The sequence below is a fragment of the Mchenga conophoros genome, linkage group LG23, assembly GCF_057382185.1.
Source record: "Mchenga conophoros isolate Kocher_MC1m ecotype Shallow Benthic linkage group LG23, M_conophoros_male_GT1.1, whole genome shotgun sequence".
Classification (NCBI taxonomy): Eukaryota; Metazoa; Chordata; class Actinopteri; order Cichliformes; family Cichlidae; genus Mchenga; species Mchenga conophoros.
Genome location: NC_140547.1, coordinates 8,324,715 through 8,346,413, shown reverse-complemented (window position 1 = coordinate 8,346,413; position 21,699 = coordinate 8,324,715). Strand labels below are relative to the sequence as shown.

General features: G+C 39.6%; 3 protein-coding genes across 4 annotated transcripts in view; 2 read left to right on the top strand and 1 right to left on the bottom strand.

Moving 5' to 3' along the window:
- The window catches only part of LOC146546628 (capping protein, Arp2/3 and myosin-I linker protein 3-like), a 35,189-nt gene extending 31,146 nt beyond the window's left edge, over window positions 1-4,043 (bottom strand). For both annotated transcript variants that reach the window (XM_085264751.1, XM_085264752.1), the window contains exons 1-2: window positions 3,878-4,043; window positions 1,108-1,202 (exon numbers count right to left, since the gene is read on the bottom strand). In XM_085264751.1, the coding sequence (XP_085120877.1) occupies window positions 1,108-1,202; window positions 3,878-3,935 (153 nt within the window). In that variant the 5' untranslated portion in view covers window positions 3,936-4,043. The remainder of the gene's footprint in view (window positions 1-1,107; window positions 1,203-3,877) is intronic.
- Window positions 4,044-8,017: 3,974 nt separating this feature from the next.
- Window positions 8,018-13,243, top strand: LOC146546627 (uncharacterized). The gene is made up of 5 exons (XM_085263872.1): window positions 8,018-8,090; window positions 8,568-8,870; window positions 9,031-9,309; window positions 12,509-12,593; window positions 12,714-13,243. The coding sequence occupies exons 1-5, from the start codon at window positions 8,018-8,020 to the stop codon at window positions 12,874-12,876; spliced, it is 903 nt and encodes a 300-aa protein (XP_085119998.1). The 3' UTR covers window positions 12,877-13,243.
- A 2,128-nt stretch (window positions 13,244-15,371) lies between these two features.
- Window positions 15,372-21,231, top strand: LOC146546626 (GTPase IMAP family member 8-like). Its single transcript, XM_085265386.1, has 6 exons — window positions 15,372-15,496; window positions 16,698-17,399; window positions 18,156-18,854; window positions 19,277-20,056; window positions 20,156-20,323; window positions 20,406-21,231. The coding sequence occupies exons 1-6, from the start codon at window positions 15,481-15,483 to the stop codon at window positions 20,624-20,626; spliced, it is 2,586 nt and encodes an 861-aa protein (XP_085121512.1). The 5' UTR covers window positions 15,372-15,480; the 3' UTR covers window positions 20,627-21,231.
- The last annotated feature ends 468 nt before the right edge of the window (window positions 21,232-21,699 follow it).

Genomic DNA, 21,699 nt, shown 5'->3' with positions numbered 1-21,699 from the left:
ATTTGATCAACCTCCAATCTATTTTTCCGTTTTCTATGTGCACCCAGCAGGAGAGAGAGCCCTCGCGTTCCAGTTCAGCTTTTAAGAGGAAGCGGTAAATGAGACATGGATTGGAAAGAGATTATTGGAAAGATGTTTCTGGCAGATAGACATATCAAAGTGTCTGAATATCAAAGGCTGTACATGCAGAAACTCTCCTAACTGCCCATCCTCACCACACGATGAATCATTACAGCATCCAATGAGTGGAATTCTGCACTGCCGAGGCAAAAATGGACCTTTTTTAAAAGCTCATTCACTCACTGGGGGAATTGTAGAAGGGGCGGCAGAAATAACCAGTGTGTCGAAACAGTATAAAAACTACACTAGTTAGACAAGGATTTGTTTTATATTATGCTTATAAAGATGTACGGTTGCCTTGCTGCACTTAATGGTGCACTCAATCAATTATACCTGTTCTGCAGTGTGTGTTACCCATGCATGAGTTGTGTCCTTTTCTGCAAACACAGTGGAAGTGTTACACATTTGCTAACACTGGCATTCATACAGGGTCCAGTCTGATTTCCTGTCTGCCGTGTACAAGCTGATTGCCCCAGATTCTATTCAGATAGCTGGCTGAGTTTTGCACAGTCAAATACAAATTTCATATCTCTGTCCTATATTCTCTGATGAAAGCACCCCAGAATCAAAGGCTGTGAGCTGTTCGGCCCCCCACTGCCTCCACAGGCACAGAGGGATCCATAGCCACTCTCGCAGATCCTGTCTATCCAATATTCATCCTGCCAAGCCGCCAACAGCAGTCACAGAAAAGGGGGAGCAGCCGTAATGCAGTTAGCAAGTGACCAAAGAAGCAAGATGTTTACTGTCACTGTTAAATAATGAGGATCTCTTGCTTCTGCTGTCACAGAAATCAACATTGTGACAGAGATCCATTAACACTGCAGGGGAAGTAAACATCAAAGACAGTACATACATGATGCATGTCTCAGGCTGCTTATGTAGCAGGCTTATGGCATTCTTTTTCTTCTACATCAGCAGACCAGTGCTAAGACAGAACCCATTAAACCAGCCAAGTCGGCAGTGAGAAAACAGAAAGCAGCAACTTACCAGAATTTTGTCCTCTGTTTTGCCATTTTTAGTGTCAAGCTTAATGCCACGAACAAACTTTATAGATGATTTATCGATAATCTTCCTGATGCTTTCTGTGGATGACAACATTAACATATGTTACAACATAATCTCTCTCTCTGTTTCAGTCTCCGAAAGGAGCAAACAACCATTTGTGCAAATTTGATAGTTTTTCATATAAAAAGAACAGTTTGCAAGCTGTTGTGTCTTAGATTTGTGAATCCTTTTTCACTCTTCCAAATTTGCAGAGACCTCAAAAATATTCTCTACATTTATTTTTTTTGTCTGTTAATATTGTACAGTAATACTAAAATACAGGCAAAGCAAAATCCTACAACAATAATATCATTTTGAAGGACATAAAATGAGACATAATGTTCACTGTGCAGGATTATTTGCAGGACCTCTTGTCTCTAAACATTGATTTTTGCAAAGTTAACATTGCCTAAAGGGATACAGTAGAAAAATCACATTCAGAAACCAAAAGTAATAAGGAGTAGTGTGGCAGAAATTCAAATTAAATGGAACACAAAAAAACAACATGCAAACAATAAGGAAGGATCCTTTAACTTCAGATTACTGTACAAATATCCCAGCTCAACATTAGCTGAGGGATGTGTCAGACTTGCAATGTACGCTGACCTGTCGTGGCATTTTAGATGATAAAAATAACCGCGATGACAGGATCATGATTATACGTGAGAAACAAACCTCTTATATGCAAAATCATATAATCTGCACGTAACACTGAAGCAGAATGATTGACAGGGTTTTAGGTTGTGCTCCAAAGCACAAAGGCACTCAGTGGGAAGTTACACGATTTCGTGGATTAATTACTGAATGACTGTGATACATAACAATGTTTTGCCTCCGAGGTATTTCCTTTGAGGTAGTCACAATATGCTTCAGTGTTATTTTCTTACTCACAGGAGCAATATAACACATTTGAGCATCAGTGTCTATGATTCACTGAGAACTGTTCCTGTCAAACAGTGTCACTGTCGGTGTTGTGACCCCTGACTTGTATATACAGCACATAACGTCCGTGATGCGCCAAAAGAAGCATCTTACTCACAGTTTGGGAACACATAGCACTGACACACTATCGCAGACACATACAGTCGCTAGCAGAAATTACATGATTCAGCATCTCAATTACTCTAGCTCCAGAGCTTCCAACTGACAAGTTTATGAAGAAATCGATACAGAGGCTGGGTTGTTGGGATTGGGCAGTGGAGTTGATACAGTCACAATGGACAGTGATGCAAACAATTCTTTCCCTGGCAAACAATTCTTTCCTATTTCTATTTTTAGGTGCTCATAAGTCTTAAGGGGAACAGGTTCCATTGCAGTTATGTACATTTGGTCAGATTATGTACATACTTTACTCGAATATTTGGATTTAATGTCCCATTACACTTCTAATCTATCAAATTTCAGCAAAAATACAGCACTTTTAACTTTACTGCATCTCAACTCTTATATGAATGACCTGTGATGAAGCTACATTTTCCTAAATAAATCATTTAAGTATCATCACCCTAACCAGACACAACACGTAAATGACGCTCATACCTTTTTGCATGGACAATTAATAATCAGATAACATGATGACACTTATAGGATCCTTCCTGGAACAAGAGGACTAATTTTTGACACTTTTAGTGCATTCTGCACCATATTAATAAGAGCTATGCGAACCAAGAATTGAGACCTGATAATTTAAGTCAATCCAGCTGTTAGGAAGGCTCTTTCCAGTGACCTAGTGCATGCAGGCAGACCACCAGGTTCTCCACCTGTCAATCAGTGCAGGAAAGGCGGGATGAGGTGGTGCAGCCGCCCGGCAGGTGGCTGAATGAAGAGGCAGGGATTCCACTGGATTAATCATCACAGTGAGCCTAATAGAGCCATTAGGAGTAATTAACACAGCAGCAGAGTCCCTGCTACCCTGAGCATGTGTGCTGCTGGTGCATGTGTCAGTGCTTTTGCGCGCGTGTATGATATTGAAATCGAGGCATTGCTGTGACTTTGACATATGTAAGCTGTTGCTGTTTGAGAAAAGGGGAGTAAATATTTGTGCATTCTGTCGCGCTGTTGAGTTTGTATAGCTCATGCATTTTTGTTGGCAAGATACGGTGAACATCTGCCTGTATCAGTGCCCCTCTCTTCACTTTCCCACGCACGCGTACACACGCACGCACGCGTGCAATCAGCAGCAGCGCTCTGGCTGGTTAGGCTGCAGAAAAACAAAGATGAAATACTCAAGAGTTGAGGGTTAGAGAGGGGGAAATCTCACTGTGAAATGGGTGTCTTGGTTTTTTTTTTTAAAAAAGAAAAAGAAACGTGCAGGGAACAAGACGGTACCAGACCCCACGAGTACACACCATTATTTTCCACAACGCCCCTTTCCCTCTTTGGCCTAGGGCTGGGGTTTTTTATTACCTGATCCACCCAGAGAGGGCAGGCTTAAAGCTAATTTCCCTGCACTGTAAATAATTAATTTGAAGATTAACTAATTCACATGCGCGGGGAAAGAAGAAGAAAGAAAAAAGCCGCCCCGGCAAGGTTCGGGACTGATTGCAAAGGTGTAGCTCATGACAAGCATCCAATGCGTCTGTACGGTCGCAGCCTCCGACAGCCGCGCGGAGAAAAAAGCATCAGGAGCCTGACCACACACGCGCCCGGGGCGACCGCGAGCACACCGACACAAGACCGGGAGCAAAATAACCAAGCGGCGGTCTTTACCCACCTGTGATATCCTTGCTCACACTCACGAAACCAGAGGCAGTGATCTCTTTAGAAGCCATGTCTGTTCCTCTCTCCTATCGCCACCCCTCCTCCTCTTCCTCTCCTCCACCTCCTCCCCAATGTCTCCCTCTCCCTCTCTCTCTTAGAAATGGACAGAAAGAATGCTCTCTCTCCCAGGCATTCCAGCAGAGCACCCGACTGCCCGACGCGCTTCCTGGAAGAAACCGTTTGGATGTCGGGAGGCTGGATGGTGGGAGAGACGGGAGGTGGAGGGAGTGATGATGTTGAGGAGGAGGAGGCGGGGATCACTCTGGGATAATGAGGCTGTGGTTAGGCTACCTGTGAGAGCACGCCCAAGTTAGAAATCAGAAGATGCAAAGCAGCAGAAACAAATGTTACACCCAAAATAGAGATTGCCACTTAAAAAAACAAGAAAAGATTTACCCTGCGGGTGTCACGGTTGGTTGTCCCTGGGACTCCACAGAAGAGGCAGGAAACGGGATGGGTGTAGGTGGAGCTTGTCAGCGATTCTAAACAGTGAACATTGCTTATCAGATTCATCCAGGTAGAGCTATTCTTCAGTTAACTTACGTTTCCGAACTGGACAGTTGCAGTTGATGGGAAAGTCAGTAAATGGTAAAAACGTGATTCCATATGGAAATCTTGAGGTCTCTGAAATTATCACAATTTATTCTGAAGGGGTCAAGCTGAGTCTAGGTCTGAGAGCTCGAGGCATTTCAGGTGAAAATCATGAAATTCATGAAATTATTAGAGTCAATCACCATCCAGGAAATATGAATGGAATAGCTCTGCAAATGTTCCACAGGACTAACCTCCAAGTGGCAGTAGTCTTATGTCTATTTACGTTTTTATTCTTTAGACAGTGCATGAGCTGCAGTTTAAAGTGTTTTACATTGCCTGGGCCTCGGTGCAGCCGCCCTAGTTCATTCACTTACTGAGACAAGCCATCCTCCCTTTAAGGCCACCCTCACTTTGATTGTCTGGGTTGAACAGTAGCTGGGTTATAGCCAGATGTGTCCCTGAGATGCATGTTAGGGACAATCATTGTTGTTGAAGACTGCTAGTAACTGCACATTCAAAGCAGTCTGAAGCCTGAGCTTTTGGCTCACATGTTTTACTTGCACATACACTGATCTCATTATTTGAAAAATGAAAGGTGTTTAATATGAGCACCACGGTAACAATATGAATATGGCAGAAAATAAGCAATGGCATAACAGGTACGATCTAAAACTCTAGGGATCCAAATTCATTAACCAAACCAAACCAAAGTTATTATGATTCATCCTGTGGGCTCTGTGGATATCCACAACAATCTCGTATTTGTTGAGATATTTCATCCCGAACCAATGTTCTGGTCTGTGCCGTGGGCTGACTATAAACTTGCAGACTGGGGGATTGAGATTTCCTCAATCAATTTACTAAACTTTATCGCACTGTAACTGACTGGATTACAGGGACTATAAATAAATGTTCACCAAAAGGGAAAATGAGCATCCACAGCCGTAAGCAGTAGACCGAAAGGGAGGCTATAAATAGAGCAAACAAAAGATAACAAAAAATAACCTGAATGAGTAAATAAAAATGTGAAAATGCAGGATTTTAGCATTGGCAGGAGGCCCAAAAAAGCCACACCATGATTTAACACAGATCAAAGAAGGGGAAGAAATTAGAAATACTTTCACCTCTGCAGCAAGTTTGTAAGGTCAGACCACAACAACAGAAGATAAAAAAGAAGAAAGGGAAAATTAAGCTCCTTGCTGATAATAAATTGGATGTGCTGTGGGTTTAAATCTTCACCTCTCCGCCTTTTTGTCAGCCTAAAGGCTCCACCTGTTAACTAGTTGACAGAGGAAGGAAATATCTCCACCAAGATGATAATCTCTGTCTGTGGTTTGCTGTGAGAGTTGGGTGAAACCCCTCCTATGAGATCCAATTAGTCTCTGTCTTATAGCCTCTGAAATAAAACCGGCTTCGTAAAATAACAGGGACTTCTGAAATATACATCATTTTAACTGTGGAAATCTCAAAAGCTTTTTCCTTTTTCTTTTCCAAAGAACAGGAGGGGAGTTGTACATTAATTCTGGACATTCAATTCTTGACAAAATGAACCTCATCCATATCTTCCTGCTGCTGGGTGAGTATCACAGATAACACTTGATTGACTGTCACACACCTTCTGTCACACCTCTGCTGGGCAGAATTCCAAAAAAACGAGCGTTGTCATGACAAAACTCTTGGTACCGGTGGACAAAACCATGTCCCAGCAGTTTAAGAGGCATCTGCACTCTGCTGTCAGAGTAGTGCTGACACAGAGCCAAAGCCGAGCACTCTTATTTGATGCAGATATCAGTAGTATGGTATGCGGGGTTATAAATTTTACTAGGCTGTTAGCCTGCAGCAGGAACTTTCAGACAGTGTTAAATTAAAATGATGTGCACCAGCCAGAATCTGAATAGGGCTAATGGAAATGATTTGGACTGAGCTGTCAAATTGTTGTGCAAGCTATTCCATCCCAGGCAGCCATGAGTTATATTTTAAAACTATATGGTCGTAGTAGCACTATGTGACACTGTTGTATATGTGCGTGTATAGCGTGGGCGTGTAACAGGAAAATACAGCAAATCTGTGTACATTCCTTCTGTTCCCATGGGGATGATAACTGTCTAAAGAGTTTGCTCATTAAGGCATAGGAAGCTCTGCTCTCTGTCAAACTGTGTGGCAGTCCCGTAACTGTGAGTGTTAGCAAAGAGATGTGGCTCAGATGGTCTTCAAAGCAACTCCTTAGAAGAGCGAAAGATTGTTATGCCTTATAGGCACAGGTTTACTGCTTCTAGATGTTTTAAATTTACTTGTAGACACTTACTTTAAATATATATATATTTTTATGTCTTGATTATATAATATAAAAAACAGCAGTGGACCATGACTGACACTCTGGCATGCAGCCATGTGGGAATAAGCCATCTGAGCTGCCTGTGGTGTTCATGCTGATACATTTTACTCATGAATGACAGAGAATAGAGAAAACATACTGTACCCAAAATGTCACTGATGTGACAGGAACAATCTGTGGTAGAATATATATATATATATATTTTTTTTAAATCGACTGTTTCTGCGAAACACTTTGTCCGTATTTCAGGTATGGCTGCATTTGTTCTCCAAGCTGATTCGCTGCAAGGTACGGCAGATGTTATCATCACACATAAGTACAATATGTCTGTCATAAGCAGAAGAAAGACGCCAACGGAGTTATCGTTCTCCTGCAGGTCTTCTAAAGACTGTTGTGTCCGTGTGGCCCCCAGGGTCAAAAGTCTACCTCGGAGAATCTGTGCTGCTGAAGTGTGCAGTTGAGTCAAACTCCACTGCTCAGTGGGGCTTTGAGTGGGACAAACCAAAAACTGTTCTGACCCTGAACCCCAGGCATGTGGTCTCAAATGACAGCTACTTCATCACCGCTGTAACAAGGGAGGACGCGGGCAGCTACAGGTGCAAAGCAGGACAAACATCCAGCCAGCCGGCGGAGCTCATCGTGTCAGGTGAGCAGCTACAACATCTGCTGTGTTGTGTATTGTTTGTGAGCCCAAATCTTCTTGCTGGTTTAACAGAGATTAAGATCATAATGTTCAAAATATTTAAATTAATTAAAAAACAAACTTTTACAAGGGAAAACATTATGCTAATTTCACGCCCCTTATATTTATATTCAAGAATCTTTTGGATTGTTTACAGTTCCTTATTTATCATATACTGGGCCTTAGTGCAACCCTTCAGTTCAACTAAATTATGCTGTTTTATCTTCTTTTCTCCTAAAGAACGCTCTCCCTCTTTGCCAACTTTCTTCTGATTGGCTGACCCTTGAAAACATAATGTTAAACCAGAATGTGGGTGTGATTTTGGTTCAGCCCAAGCTGTGTGTCTAACATGACCATATTAATGATATCCACTCTCTATGATATTATAAAGATCTGCTAGCATTTCAGGTAGTCTGCAGGCTAAGATTCTGCTTCACAAAGATTATATGGGCACACTCTGATTTCAATTTTAAACCATTCTTCAAACCTTTATTATGAGCATCTACCACTGTTACATTATTTATATGACAAAAAATTAGGAAATGCAAAGTAAACCCACTTTACCTGTCATGTTCATTCAGTATTCTCTGCACAAAGGACAGCTAAGGCAGATCAGTAAGTAATACGTTTTGTATGATTTAGATTCCAATAAGAAAAGCTGAGGGAATCACCAAACTGATCATAAGGGACACGTGAATGCCTGTATCAAATTTTAAGTGGTATGAAAATTAAGTTGGGTTTCATAAGAAAAGTCAATTACCTCAATAGGACAAAATGTACCAGTCATCTGTGGATTCCCGTGTCCCTGCTGCAGCTGAATTTCAGAATATGATTTCTTCTTTCATTACTGCACATTGCTGCGGTGCATGAAATGTAATCGTGCAATAATTATAATGTAATTTCCAGAGATATGTAGTTATAGCGGTTGTGTTCCCATGTGAGCCACTTATTCTGCAGCCAAACAAGGCCCGCAAGTGCATTTATGATAATGATATTCATGAGTAAATCTTTAACATGGAAACATTTGCCAGTTGCTACAGTATGAAAGTGCTCTGGTTCTTCTTCTAATCTTATTGCGTCTTTCAACTCCAGAGCTGACCCCTCCCTCGCTGATTCTGGCTCCCAGCACGAGATACATCTTTAGTGGGGAGAGATTCAGTATGCGCTGCCCCTCATCTCAGACGAACGCCAAAGGCTGGAAGCTGAGGCATTACTCTCCAGACTGTACACAGAGGAGAAAAGCTGTCCAAGGTGACCAATGTTCACCACTAGAGTGTGCTGTTAACACAAACAGGACTGATGCGTGTGTCTTCAATGCTACCATTGGGAACAGTGGGCTGTACTGGTGTGAGGGACCTGAGGGTCGCAGCAACTCAGTCAGGATCTCAGCAAGCTGTGAGTATTGCTGCCTCTGGACATAATGGGGAAAACACACCAGAGACAAATTATAACACGGTGGGGTTTTAAATGTGACGTATGAGGGAGAGCATTTTTTGTTTTATGTGTGACAAAAAAAAGTAAGGAGTTATTTATGTGTACTATCTTTATCCCACAGATGACAATATCATCATGAAGACTCCAGCCTTCCCTGTATTTGAGGGGGATAAAGTAATTTTGTACTGTCAGTACAAAACAACAAACTACAACGACACAACCTTCTTCAAAAACGGAGCAGTCGTCTCTGTGATGCCTTCGAGTCCAAACAATGAGATAAACATGACTATTGAGAACGTAACAAAGAAAGACGAAGGTTCCTACAAGTGTGCATCCCCGGCCCTAAAGATGGAGAGTACAGAGAGCTGGTTATCTGTGAGACCCAAGAGCAACACCCCAGGTCAGGTGTATAATCTCAACGTAATGATTTGTGTTTATATTTTTACATTTTGTTCAAATGCCTTTTAGGTAACAGAAGCATCCAGCCTATGCAGCCTTTTTTGGCTGAACAAAAGTCCCAAGATAAGCTCCAAAAGGTAGAAATGTGATTTCATAAGAAGGGAGAAGAAATAAAAACCCATGGAATGAACAGGCGAAGTAAAAAAGGGAAATCCAAGCCTTTGCATGCACACAGAAGGCTGACTCCAAGGTGGGAACAATCACAGGTGGGAACAAGACACAGGTGGGAACAATCAGGCCACCAGTAGGAAGGCAAAGGAGGAGGTTAAGGGTTTGATGCACACAAGGAAGAGCAGTCACCAAAAGTCATAAAAGTGGTTAAAGAAGACAAAGGAGATAACACAAACACCAAAGTCACAAGGAAAAAATTGATATAGAAACACAATAAGTTAGTAAGTAATTAAGTTTATTTATATAGATTTTTTCAAGAACAAAAGTCCAAAAGTGCTTTACAGGTACAATATAATATAAGATAAAATTATTAAACAGTAGTTCATGAATAAAGGGAGGCATCTGACCTTTAAGAAGTCTAAAAGTGATCACCAAAATTGTAAACTGAACAATAAAGAAGAAGAATTTGACTCTGATGAGAGCTTTTAGAGGATTCAGCCTCACAGCAGCCTTTTGGACCATTTCCAGGCGATCCAGGAAGGATTTGCTCAGAGTAGGAATAATGAATCACAATAATCGAATCATGTTGAAATAAAAAGATGAATGATCATTTTCAATTCACACTGAGAGACAATATATCTGAGACAGGCAATGATGATAAAAATACGTTTGCACAAGACAGCCAAGATCCTTTTAAAACTGAATGCCTGATCAAAAGTGTCCTCAGATTTCTCACTGTGGGCAGAAGTGAAGCTGAAATGGGTCCATGATTCTCAATTACTCTGGGGACGAAGTTATCAGGGGCACAAATAAGAACAGTTTTCAATTCCATTAAGTTTTTAGAACATTGATTTGGCTATAAGTTTGAGTTTGATATGTACAACTGAATATCATCTGCATAACAATGGTATGGGCTATCTTCAGAGTCATTCAGGATATGTCCTAGTGGAAGCATGTACAGGGTAAATAAAATAGTTCCCACAAGCAAACCTTGGGATGCACCACAAGATAAAATGGCCAGAGAAGACAGAATGTTAGCAGAAGCAGCTCAAGACAAATAAGAGGAAAACAAATCTAGAGCTGACCCATAGATCCTCACTCATGACTGATTCATGATAAACTGTGTCAAAGGCAACACAGATATCTGACAGAACAAGGGCTAAGTGTTCACCTGCATCTCTATGCATCCATAAGCTGGCTGGAAACCATCTTTTCTAAAAAAAAATTGGAAATAAAAGGCAATTTTGAAAACAGTCTAAAATTGTGATGGAGGAAAAGGTCACTTTTTTTTCTTTCTAAGAGGGCCTCTAATAGCCTGTTTAAAATAGGAAGGGACACTGGCAGAGCTAAATGAGATGTTAATTATCCTGAGAACACACTACCTAATAGTGGGGTTGGTAAAATGTCAAGTGGGCAGCAGGAAGGTTTCATTTTATCAACTAAATTGATGAGAGCATTCACAGATATCAGTGCAAAGCTCTCAAAGACACATGGGCGGTTAAGGCAAGCGGCGAGAAGAGAGAAAGGATGGGTAATGTTTGCTCTGAAATGTTGGATCTTATTAGCAAAGAAGCAAAGAAAGTTTTTACACTCTTTATTTGAGTGACTAGTCAGAGCAGGAGATAGAGTCATAAGAATGTTTCTAATAATGTCAAATAAAACTTTGGGATTTCCTCAGAACCAAAGCACTACAAATAAATGACAAGTACCTGGGACGATACCAGGCCAACTTTGTCATTTCCTAATGAGCCATTAGAGAGGTGTACTACGAAGGGAGATTAAGATCAGTTAGCAACCTTTGTCGACAGCTCCCTTTAGAGGCTATGGAACACTAACCTTTAATCTTTAAATGTTTACAGTTTCAGAGCTTTAATTTGCAGCCATCAAGTTAAAAATTAAAATAGGATTAAAATAATTAATTCAACTTAAAATGTTTGTTTTATTGCTCTGTGCGCAAAATTACAAGATTAATAATTTCCTGCTGCTTTTTTTTATGTTCTTTATACATTTTTATCACCATTTTATCATCGTCATCTTCCAATAATGTCTATGACTGGAGTAGGTAGCACTCATATGGATCATTTTGTGCAGCAGAAGAAGAATATTTTGTGTGAAATGCAAGCTGGATTAAAAGTACCATTGTGATATCCAGTAAGCCTGACTGGGATTTTAAGTTTTCTCAAGCCAGCTATTGCAAAGAAAGCCTGGCTGCGCATAATTTCCTTCATAGTAAAAACCTTATAAAAGGTTTTCAGCATGAGGCAAATTATGATAATAACACTGGCAAAAATATCTAAAATTTACTTGTTGTAATATCCCTATGCTAGTGATATCCCATCAGCCTAGTTTTAGCCTTTTGTATCAGGATGACTTAGTAGAAGCAACAACCATTAGAAAGTAACCATAAGCCAGAGGTTAGACAAACTATTAGTATAAAAATTGCAAGTTTGAGGCCAGATGCTGGCATCTCATCCTATATCTAAGATTAGAGTTGGTCTGCTTCAGAGCTCTGTATTTCTCGCTCAACACTGGGCAACATTAGCCTGTTCACCCAATCATAAGCTAGAAACAGTACTGGTAATGTTTGTGCTATTTGCCATAATTGATTGGGTTAGCCACATTTCTGAATGAAGTGAGCCCACCTTTGTTGTGTGCTCCACATGCATCACAGAAAGTCATAAATGAAAACCCAAAACGTTAAGTGCTATTTTTATATTGGTAACACTTCATAAAAATATAATTCGAGTATTAATTTGCCTACTTATTCAACTGTCCTTTTTTTTTTTTTTGACTGATTATTGTAGTAGATGTAACAGTAATTCAAGGTATGCAAGCAAAGAAAAAAAGCACCCTGTGAATCACATTACTTTGCACCCCATTAGCAGGTTTCTTCAGCTGTTAATTAGAAATCAGACTTAAAAAATAGAAAAGAAATGAGACTAAATGATGTGGAACAGTAATGTATTTTCAGGTACAACCTGGTTGAGCCTTTTTGCACTGAAACAAATACTATTTGTTCTTGTCAACAGGCTACTGGAAATGGATTATCCTGTCTGTTGGACTTGTATTTCTGTTTCTTATTCCTCTATCGGTCTGGCTTTTTTATCGCTACAGGTAAGTTACAGTACCCAGGAGTTGTATATATGTTGTTAGACAGATGATGTCTTAGCATGACTCAAAAATCAAACAAGCTGTCAAATGCTTCAGGTATTATCATTTGTTTATTTTTTTAAGATACCAGATGTTGGGTACTTGGAAACGTTGGCCATTTTCCAAAGAAGACGTGCCAGCAGTGCCGGTTCCTGCAACTAAGCAGGACGTGACGGAAGTGCAGTGGGACCTGTCGTGGATGGAGATGTCCAATCTGTTGGATAAGCAGATATACCCTGGCACTTAGAGTTTACACCAAGTTTAGTATTTTCTGTAAGCTCCAGCATAAGGTGATCCCCTGTGGTAGTTCAGTCAACATAATGCCGCTAGCATGATGTAAGAACAGTTGTTTAGCTATTGCCAGTCAGTCAAACAAACAGAACTTCCTTAGTGCCAAATAAATATTAATAGAGAGTGATAAAGAGCCAAAAGCATCTGTCGTATAAGTCCACCATATGGTATTGAATTATTATTTCAGTAATTTAAATTTTACAGGTCTCTCACTTTAAAATGCTTTTAGATGGTGTCATTTTCTTTGTTGTATTCTATTCCAAATTACCTTTTGTTTTCTACAACTCGTGTATTTTTGATTGTCTTATGCCTGACTTTAATGATTTAAAGACGGATAACAACTACAAATGGAAACCATGAAGTTATCATGGCCACTCTTTAGCCTATGCTGCATACAAATAATAGTCTATTCCATTTCAGCTGACTTAGTGAAAGTCAGGTTTATAATTTCACAATCCCCTAGAGGCTCATTTATGCTCTGGATTTGAATGATGCTCTTTTTTGTGGAGACCCAACATCATTATGTGTCTGTCAGGATAATTACAGGAGCACGGCACATTGGATGACTCATCCTTGAATATGTAATGGTTTTGTAATTTGAAAGTACATCACTGGAAATACATGTATATACTGTATATGTAGACAAACATTTTATCTTTGGATTTGATTAAATTAATTTCTTCAATTAAAAATCAATATATTTTTTATTTATGGCCTTTGGTGCTAAAACACCCACTACACTCATTATTTCCATAAGCTATAGTAAGATGTTTTACTTTTTAAAAAAAAAGCAAATGTAATGATTTCTATTGAATGATGTAGTGTAGTTATGTAGCTTTACTGTGGCTAAACTGACATAACATTTAGGGGAGAGCGGGGTAAGTTGTCACACTTTTCACACTGACTAACTTTTACTGAGCACCATACATCACAACGTAATAAATGTTTCACCAAATGAAAGAAGGAAGTCTCGGGCACATATGATGTATTCATTACATTTTCATATCTTATCTCATTACGGAGTTGTAGACTGTTGAATGGAGAATGTGCACTTGTGACAATTTGCCCCATCGGCAGGTAAGTTGTCACACTAGATTATCTTAAAATAAGAACACAAATACTTAATTGTGATTATTGATTTTAATTGTTAAATTCAAACCAAAACTGGAAATTTGAACAATTATGCCAAGAGAATTTGGAAAAAAACAATTATTTCAATTCAATACACATTTTAATCAAAACATTAAGTAGAAAGAAAACTTTAGTTTGAACTTTAAACTCAAATGTTCTCTGGCTTGCACATAAATCCATCATCCATGAATGGAATGCTGCAAATAACTTGCTTTACTTAACATGTTTATCCTCTGAACAAAACAGATGCCCTATTTCTGATTAATCAGACTCAACTTCAGAGTCACAATTCTGGCACACATAAATTGCCTGGCCTGAGGTGCAAGCATCATGGGCCCATTTGTTGCATTTTACGCATTTTACCCAGGTCTCTTTTGGACGACTGTTTGAAAATGGCTCCACACAGACAAGGCAGAAGCACTCTTCATCATCTGATGATGACTCTTGAATTATTTTTCTTCTTTTAGCTGCGTTGTTCTTCATAGGTCCAGATGTTTTCCCCCCTTGCGTCCCTCTCTTTTGAAACAGCTTTTTGCTAGATTCAGCCTTATTCTTTTCTTTTTCTAGTTGCTGCTTCACTGGTGTGTCGGTTAGAATTGCTGATTTGCGTCGTTTTCTTCCTTTGCCAGATGGTTTTCGGCGGCCAGCTTTTGGATATGGCTGGATGTCCTCTGGAGTTGGTAGTCCACTGTCAGTAATTGCCAGCACTGCAATTACTGACAGTGGACTACCAAGTTATTACAAATACAAATGAATTACAATATCACAATTTTTTGGAGCATTTATTTGTACTGGGGCAAGTTGTCACATGTGACGACTTGCCCCAAAGTTAATGAGACAACTTGCCCCAAACTGACATTTATGCTAATTTTGGCTAAATGTCAGGGTTAGCTCAACATAGCACATCAGCTGAAGTATCAAAAGACACGTTAATGTCTCCTCTATTTTGTGTAAAATAATAATTTGTAACATCTATACCTAACAAAGTTGTACTGAAGAAAATTTAAAGTGATTTATTTTTCCTTTTAGGTCAAAAAAATAAAAAAGATGTGCTCACCTCAGATTAGAGCAGTCTTGACCACATGTGAACAGGAGGTTGACTATAGAAGAAGAAGTCACACAAAGTGGCTATTTCATTTTTGAGATAGAGCCTCTAGTGTTGGAGTTATGAACAGTGTGACAACTTACCCGTGTGACAACTTACCCCGCTCTCCCCTACCGCTCACTACCTGTCTGAAACCAGTTAGTCTGGATTTCTGCACTGCTGTGATGATTTAGATACAAACACTTTGCCCTCTCAGTCACACTTTATGCAGTCAAGGCTGCAAGAACTCGTACTAAAATATGCCTGAATACAGACTTTATCCACTCGACCTCAGTGAAGAGCTTGGGACCATTCAAAGGCACTTTTAAAACAGAAGTAGGAAAAATGGAAGCCAATCTTGGTAAGTTAATTGAGAAATATTGTTTACTTTTTTGAAGCAATTTGAATAAAAATGAATCAGCATGGAGCTGTGAAATGTACTTGGGGCTTATCACAAGGTGAAACAACTTGTAAAGTCTATCCACAATCCACTTTTTTGTTGTTTGCTAATTTTTCACTGCAGATTGTGAATACCAGTTACTCAGAAGCAATGATGTGAAAGAAAGAAATCTGTTAAACACATTCCTAAATTGTTATTAAATGTATTTGTTTGGATTTGGATTCAATAACTAGAGGTCATAGACAAAATTCATGTGTTTGCAATTGGAGCATGTAGTTGTAGGTTTGAGAGCCCTGTTAGACACTAGCTAACAAAAACAGAACCAAAACCAAAAACACCAGTCTGGGCATTTGCTTTTAGACAGGAGACATGCCACTAAACCAGTTATGCCAGAATTTCCTTTTTTGCCCGGAAGGAAAGAACATTTTGAGTTCCCAGCAACCTTTTGACAAACATTCCTCCTTATGAGAGCTCCGCCCAAGAAGCTTTGTATATGTCAATACAGTTGAGAGAAAAACTTTCCAAAGAAAAACAGCCCTGCAAAATTCTGCTTTTGGTTAACTTCTTAATCGTGTTTTGACACTGCAGTTTTCTTCATTGCCTTCTATAGTATCGTCTGAGCTTATATATTTGATGCCAGAAAAGATCATTTGTGTGTTGCACTGCATTGCATCATATAGCCTACGCTTTTCAGCTGTTTCAACTGAATATTTTGTCAATAAGTGGGACTGAGGCATTCTTATCTGAATTAATATTTTCTCTTTTTCCTCTTGTTGCTTCTGATCACTTATTTATTTTGGTTCAGGGTCATTCTAAAAATGTTTCACTATTTTAGTTTTGACTTGTTATTCCTCAGACAGAAATGAAAGGGTCAGAAATAACTCTCCCATGCACAAATTTCTTAGAACGTTCCTCTTGTGTCAATCATCTAAAGCAGTGGAGACAACTGTGGTGATAACAATGTCACGCTGAAGGATTCTATTCTGCTCCTCATTTTGAGGAGATAAGCCCGCCTTCTATTTTAAAGCTTCTATGCCAATCTGGTCACAACAAGCTGCATTATCATTAATCCAAATAAGTTGTTTCACAATCCTAATAAGAACACAATATTATTTCTTTTTATCTGCAACAAAAAAGTTTCAATATTTTCTTTGTTTTTCAGAGGAGACTGAGATCAGGCTCATACTCATAGGGAGTAGATGGGCTGGCAAGAGTTCATCTGGTAACACCATTCTGAGAAAGGAGAGATTTGAGTGTGGCCGAACAAGAACAGCTCAGTCTGAAGTGAGACATGGATTGGTGGACGGCAGGAAGCTCACTGTGATTGATGCTCCGGGTTGGAGCAGCTCCCTCTCCCTTGCTGAGATCCCAGAGGGGGACAAGCAAAGGTTTAAACTCAATGCATCCAAGTGTCCGCCTGGACCAAATGCTTTTCTCCTCGTTATTCCAATAGACTCGGCTTTCTCTGTGGAGCAGAAGACGACTGTGGAGGAACACATGAAGCTCTTAGGTGAACGGGTTTGGCGGTACACGATGGTGCTGTTCACCTGCGGGGATTACCTCGGGGAAAAGACAATAGAAGAACACATTGAAAGTGAAGGACAGGCACTCAAGTGGTTAATAGAAAAGTGTTTGAATAGGTACCATGTGTTTAATAACAAGGACAAGAATAACTTATCTCAGGTCACAAAGTTGCTGCAAAAGATCGAAGAGATGGTGTGGTACAATGGTGGCAGTTACTACAAGGTAGAAGAGCACATTTTCCAAGTCATCAAAGAGAAGCAAAAGGAGGTGGCTGAGAGAGCAGAAGAGAGAAGGAAGAAGGCCGAGGACCAAAGACAACACATGAAAACACTCATTCCAGGTGAGTGTGACAGAAGGAGCACTCAAACACATCCCCTGTATTATATATTATGACATAATGGCAGCAAATCATGGTACCATATTTATTCAATCAATGCAAACATCAAGATGAAAGGACTAATTTGCCACTTTATGGGACATACAACTTCCCAGAATCATAACTGTGCCCATCCAGGAAATAATCCACCACACAACGTCCTGTAAAAGTATTTGTTAATACAACTGGATAGATGTGTGCATTAAAATAAAGACTGGATTAAACAAGGTTCATATAGTAGTACGTTAGGTGGATTTTGCAAAAGTCAAACAAAATCAGGTTGTTAAAACTGCATGTTAAGCATACAGACGTGAAAGCAATGCCAGTCTAACTTAAGCATCTGAAAATGTCAAACTATTTATTTCAGCATTATGTGCAGGGAGAACCTGGAAAAAAGTGACATTTAATGCAAAGAAAGACTGAATAAAGGGACATTTTACAAACAAATACATGCATCTAGAAAAAAAAAAGAATAAATTATACCTCAGAAAATCGCATAAAATTCTGTGTTAAAACAACATTACAATAACAAACATTTCCAGTTTTTAAAGTCCAGTATTTTAATGTGTTGAATATGTTAATGAATTCTATTACCACATACTTCCATTGCCCGTTGCGATTCAGTGATTTTACTGGCCTGCATATGCCTTGATAATTTTATCTCAGTATAAGCTGCTGTAAGCTCCAAGCCTAACCAATCGTTGTTTTGTCCGATAACAGAAGAGATGAAACATATCCCAAAACTCCAGATGATTCTTCTGGGAAGCCGTAATGTTGGGAAAACCTCTGTAGGGAACACTATCTTGGGGTACAAAGACCAGGAAGATGGAAAAAGAACGCCAAAGTCTGTTGCCTGCCGGGGTTTTGTGGCTAAAACTGAAATCATTCTTGTTGACACACCAGGCTGGTGGAAAGGCTTCCCTGTGTTCGACACTCCTGAAGCGATCAAAGATGAACTGATGCGCAGCATGTTTTTGTGCCCTCCCGGGCCCCATGTCTTCCTCCTGGTGATAGATGCAGATGCGTCATTTAATGCCAAACACTTAGATGCAGTGACATCACATGTGGAGCTTCTTGGTGATGGAGTGTGGAGACACACTATTATAGTTTTTACCAGAGGAGACTGGCTGGGAACAAACAGCATAGAGCAGTACATCGAAGGAGAGGGGGAGGCCCTACAGTCTCTAGTTGAACAATGTGGAAATAGATATCATGTAGTTGATAATAAGAATGCAAGTGATGGTACACAAATCTCAGAGCTGCTGGAGAAAATCACTGAGACTGTGGCAGCAAATGGGTGGAGCTACTTTGTTCCAGACCAGCAGATATTTCAGACCCTCGAAGAGAGAAGAAGGAAGGTGAAAGAAGGAGCAATGCTGAGGCAAAGTCAAGTCAAGGCCACACGAGAATCCCTTGGAGGTATGCTTCACTATCACATAGCATCAGTGTCACAAGTAAAAACGTGCCGCAATGTCAGAGCTGTTTCCACACACTCATATTAAATAGATAGCAGAGATGGACAAAATACAGAAATATACTTCAAAATTTGTTGAAAATGCTAGAGGATATGAGTGACTGTAATAGATACAATGTTTCTGGTTATTCGGTAATGATAGCAGTATAGTGTCTGTCACATGTCAAATAACTTGTCAATGTCCAGGTAATTACATCTTATCAAATGCAGAAATCTATTCCCAAAGAGAATGTGGAGCTGTATAAAACTTTTTAAAAAAGAAAATATAAATGTACAATCTTACCAGTGACAGAGCATTCTCACTCAGATCATATGCAACATGACATTTTCCCATTTCACTTTGCTCTGACAGCTGTTTTCTTCTCAGTTTCCAGTAATAAGCTACAGGAACTGAGAATAATACTGCTTGGTCAGAAGACTGTTGGAAAGAGTGCAACAGGAAATACTCTCCTGCATAAAGAAGTCTTTGCATCTAGTCAGAATGAACAATGTCAAATGCAAGATGGGGAGGTTTCGGGCCGACGAGTCACAGTGATTGACACCCCGGGCTGGTGGCAGGACTCCTCATGCTGCACAGATGAGATAGACAAAGAAATTGCCCGAGGTTTTTCACTGAGCCCAGCAGGAGTTCATGTTATTCTGCTGGTCATTCCTTTGGCCCTGACATTCAGAGATTCTCAACGAGTCACTCTGGAGGATCACATGAACCTTTTTCATGCCACTGTATGGAAACACGCAATGGTTCTGTTCACATATGGAGACAAACTAGCAGATAAATCTTTGGAGGAGCACATTGAAAGGGAGCATAGTGCCCTGCGCTGGTTGATTGAGAAGTGTGAGAACAGGTACCATGCCATTAACAATATGAAAAAAATGGATATGAATCAGGTGACAGAGCTGTTTGAGAAGATAGAGGAAATAGTAGCAGGAAACAGTGGCAAGCTCTTCTGTCCAAACATGAATGAAATGCACCTGAGATTCGAAGAGATGTTCAAGAGGAAGCAGCTGAAACATGTGCTGAAGCAAAGACTAGTGCGGGAGTACGGGAGGAGAGAGCTGGAGCTAATGAAAGAGTTCAAGGAAACACTCCATGAGCTGCAAAATGACATTAGGGGAGGTGCGACGGGCACAAAATCCAAGTCACTGGGTGAGTATTTTGAGGAAGATAATAAATATGTTTCTATTCATCCTATTTTGTAAATGATGATTTTTTTTTTTATTAACATGTTTTGATGATTATTATTAGTTGGTGACAGGGTGAAACTCGCAACCAGGTCTACTGGTCAGGGGAAGAGAGATGGCAAGGAGGAAAAACTAGATACAAAAATCAGCCAAAAAATTAAAAAGCTGGATGAAGATATAGAGAAATTATCACATTTTCTTGGAAACAGCAAGGAATTTTTGATCCCTGATTGTAAGTCCAATTATATCATCAATCATAGCATTTAAAGTATTATCAAGCACAAAATAAGTCTAAATGTGTGTTTTGTTTTCAGTTAAAGGAAGCAGTCCAGCACCTTCTATTCCTGAGTCTTTCTTAGAGCGCAAACAATCAACCGGCAACTTTGAGAAAGTTCTGAGTTGGTTATCGAATCTTCATATCGGCACAAATGTGGAGAACCAGCTGACTCTCAACTTCTCTCAAACATCAGGCTACAGATCTATGGTGCCATCCGACACCTTTGACTTTGACGGAGAAGTTGAAGTTCCCGAGTGAACAAATTAAAAGATTACTGCATTCTGTAGTGAATTTAAAAATGTAGAGAAAAAGAGTCCAACAATACTGTGAATTTATGGGGTAGCAGCGCCTCTCATGTTGGAGAACTGTTGGAGAATTGGCTCAGGTAGCTTAATCTGAAAAATAAGCTACCATTGCTTGTCCCAGCCCCATTAGCACTGGTTGCCTTTGAGCAAACAAGGAACAGTGACTATGGGGAATGTGATCGACTGGTCACCCACTGAGCTAAACCGGTGCCCAAGGGGCACGTCTCTTAAATATGATATATATCACAAACTCAGTCTACATCCTTGAGTAAGGTGTTCCAGAACCTGGAACCTCTATTTATTTCTCTTTATTTCCCTTCACTGACCGCGGTCCTGTCCGTTCTGATTGTAATAACTCAAAATGAAAAGAAAAATAAATAAATAAAAAATAATAAAGGTTCAACAAAATATGACAATCAAGTGGACAGTATAGCAAAAGCTGTAATTTTCTACTTGAGAAAATAAAGCTGTTGGGCATTTTTCTTGGTCTTCAGGTAATAATTCTAATTGCAGTGCCGGTAAGGACATGAAAAAAGAAAAAAAAAATCATCAAATAAACTGGAATTTATGGACAAAGTGAAAGAAACTGTTGGACCGAGGCATCAAAGAAAAGATATCATGAAAAAGAAGTTGAGAATGCCAAGTGGAACTTCCCAAGACCCGAACTCTTCCACAGCATGCATTTTTAACCCTCTGATGCATGAATTATGAAAGCCTTGGTCAAGATTTTTTTCTTAAGTGCTTTTATTCTTCTCAGGACATGAAAAAAAATGTTCAACTCTTTTTTCCCCAAAAATATGTTTTTTTATAAAGTTATAAACTTGTCCACTCCAGTGGACTACATGCGCCTGAGCACTTAGCATGAAATACTGTGAATTTACTATAAAAATTAATTACCTTGTGTTCTATTGTAAATATACAAACACTTGTTTGCTTGTATCCTTTGAAAAACATCTCAGCAATTTTTTTGGAACTTTCAACTCATAAGGCCCCAATGTTTAGACGTAAATAACAAAACCAATCAAC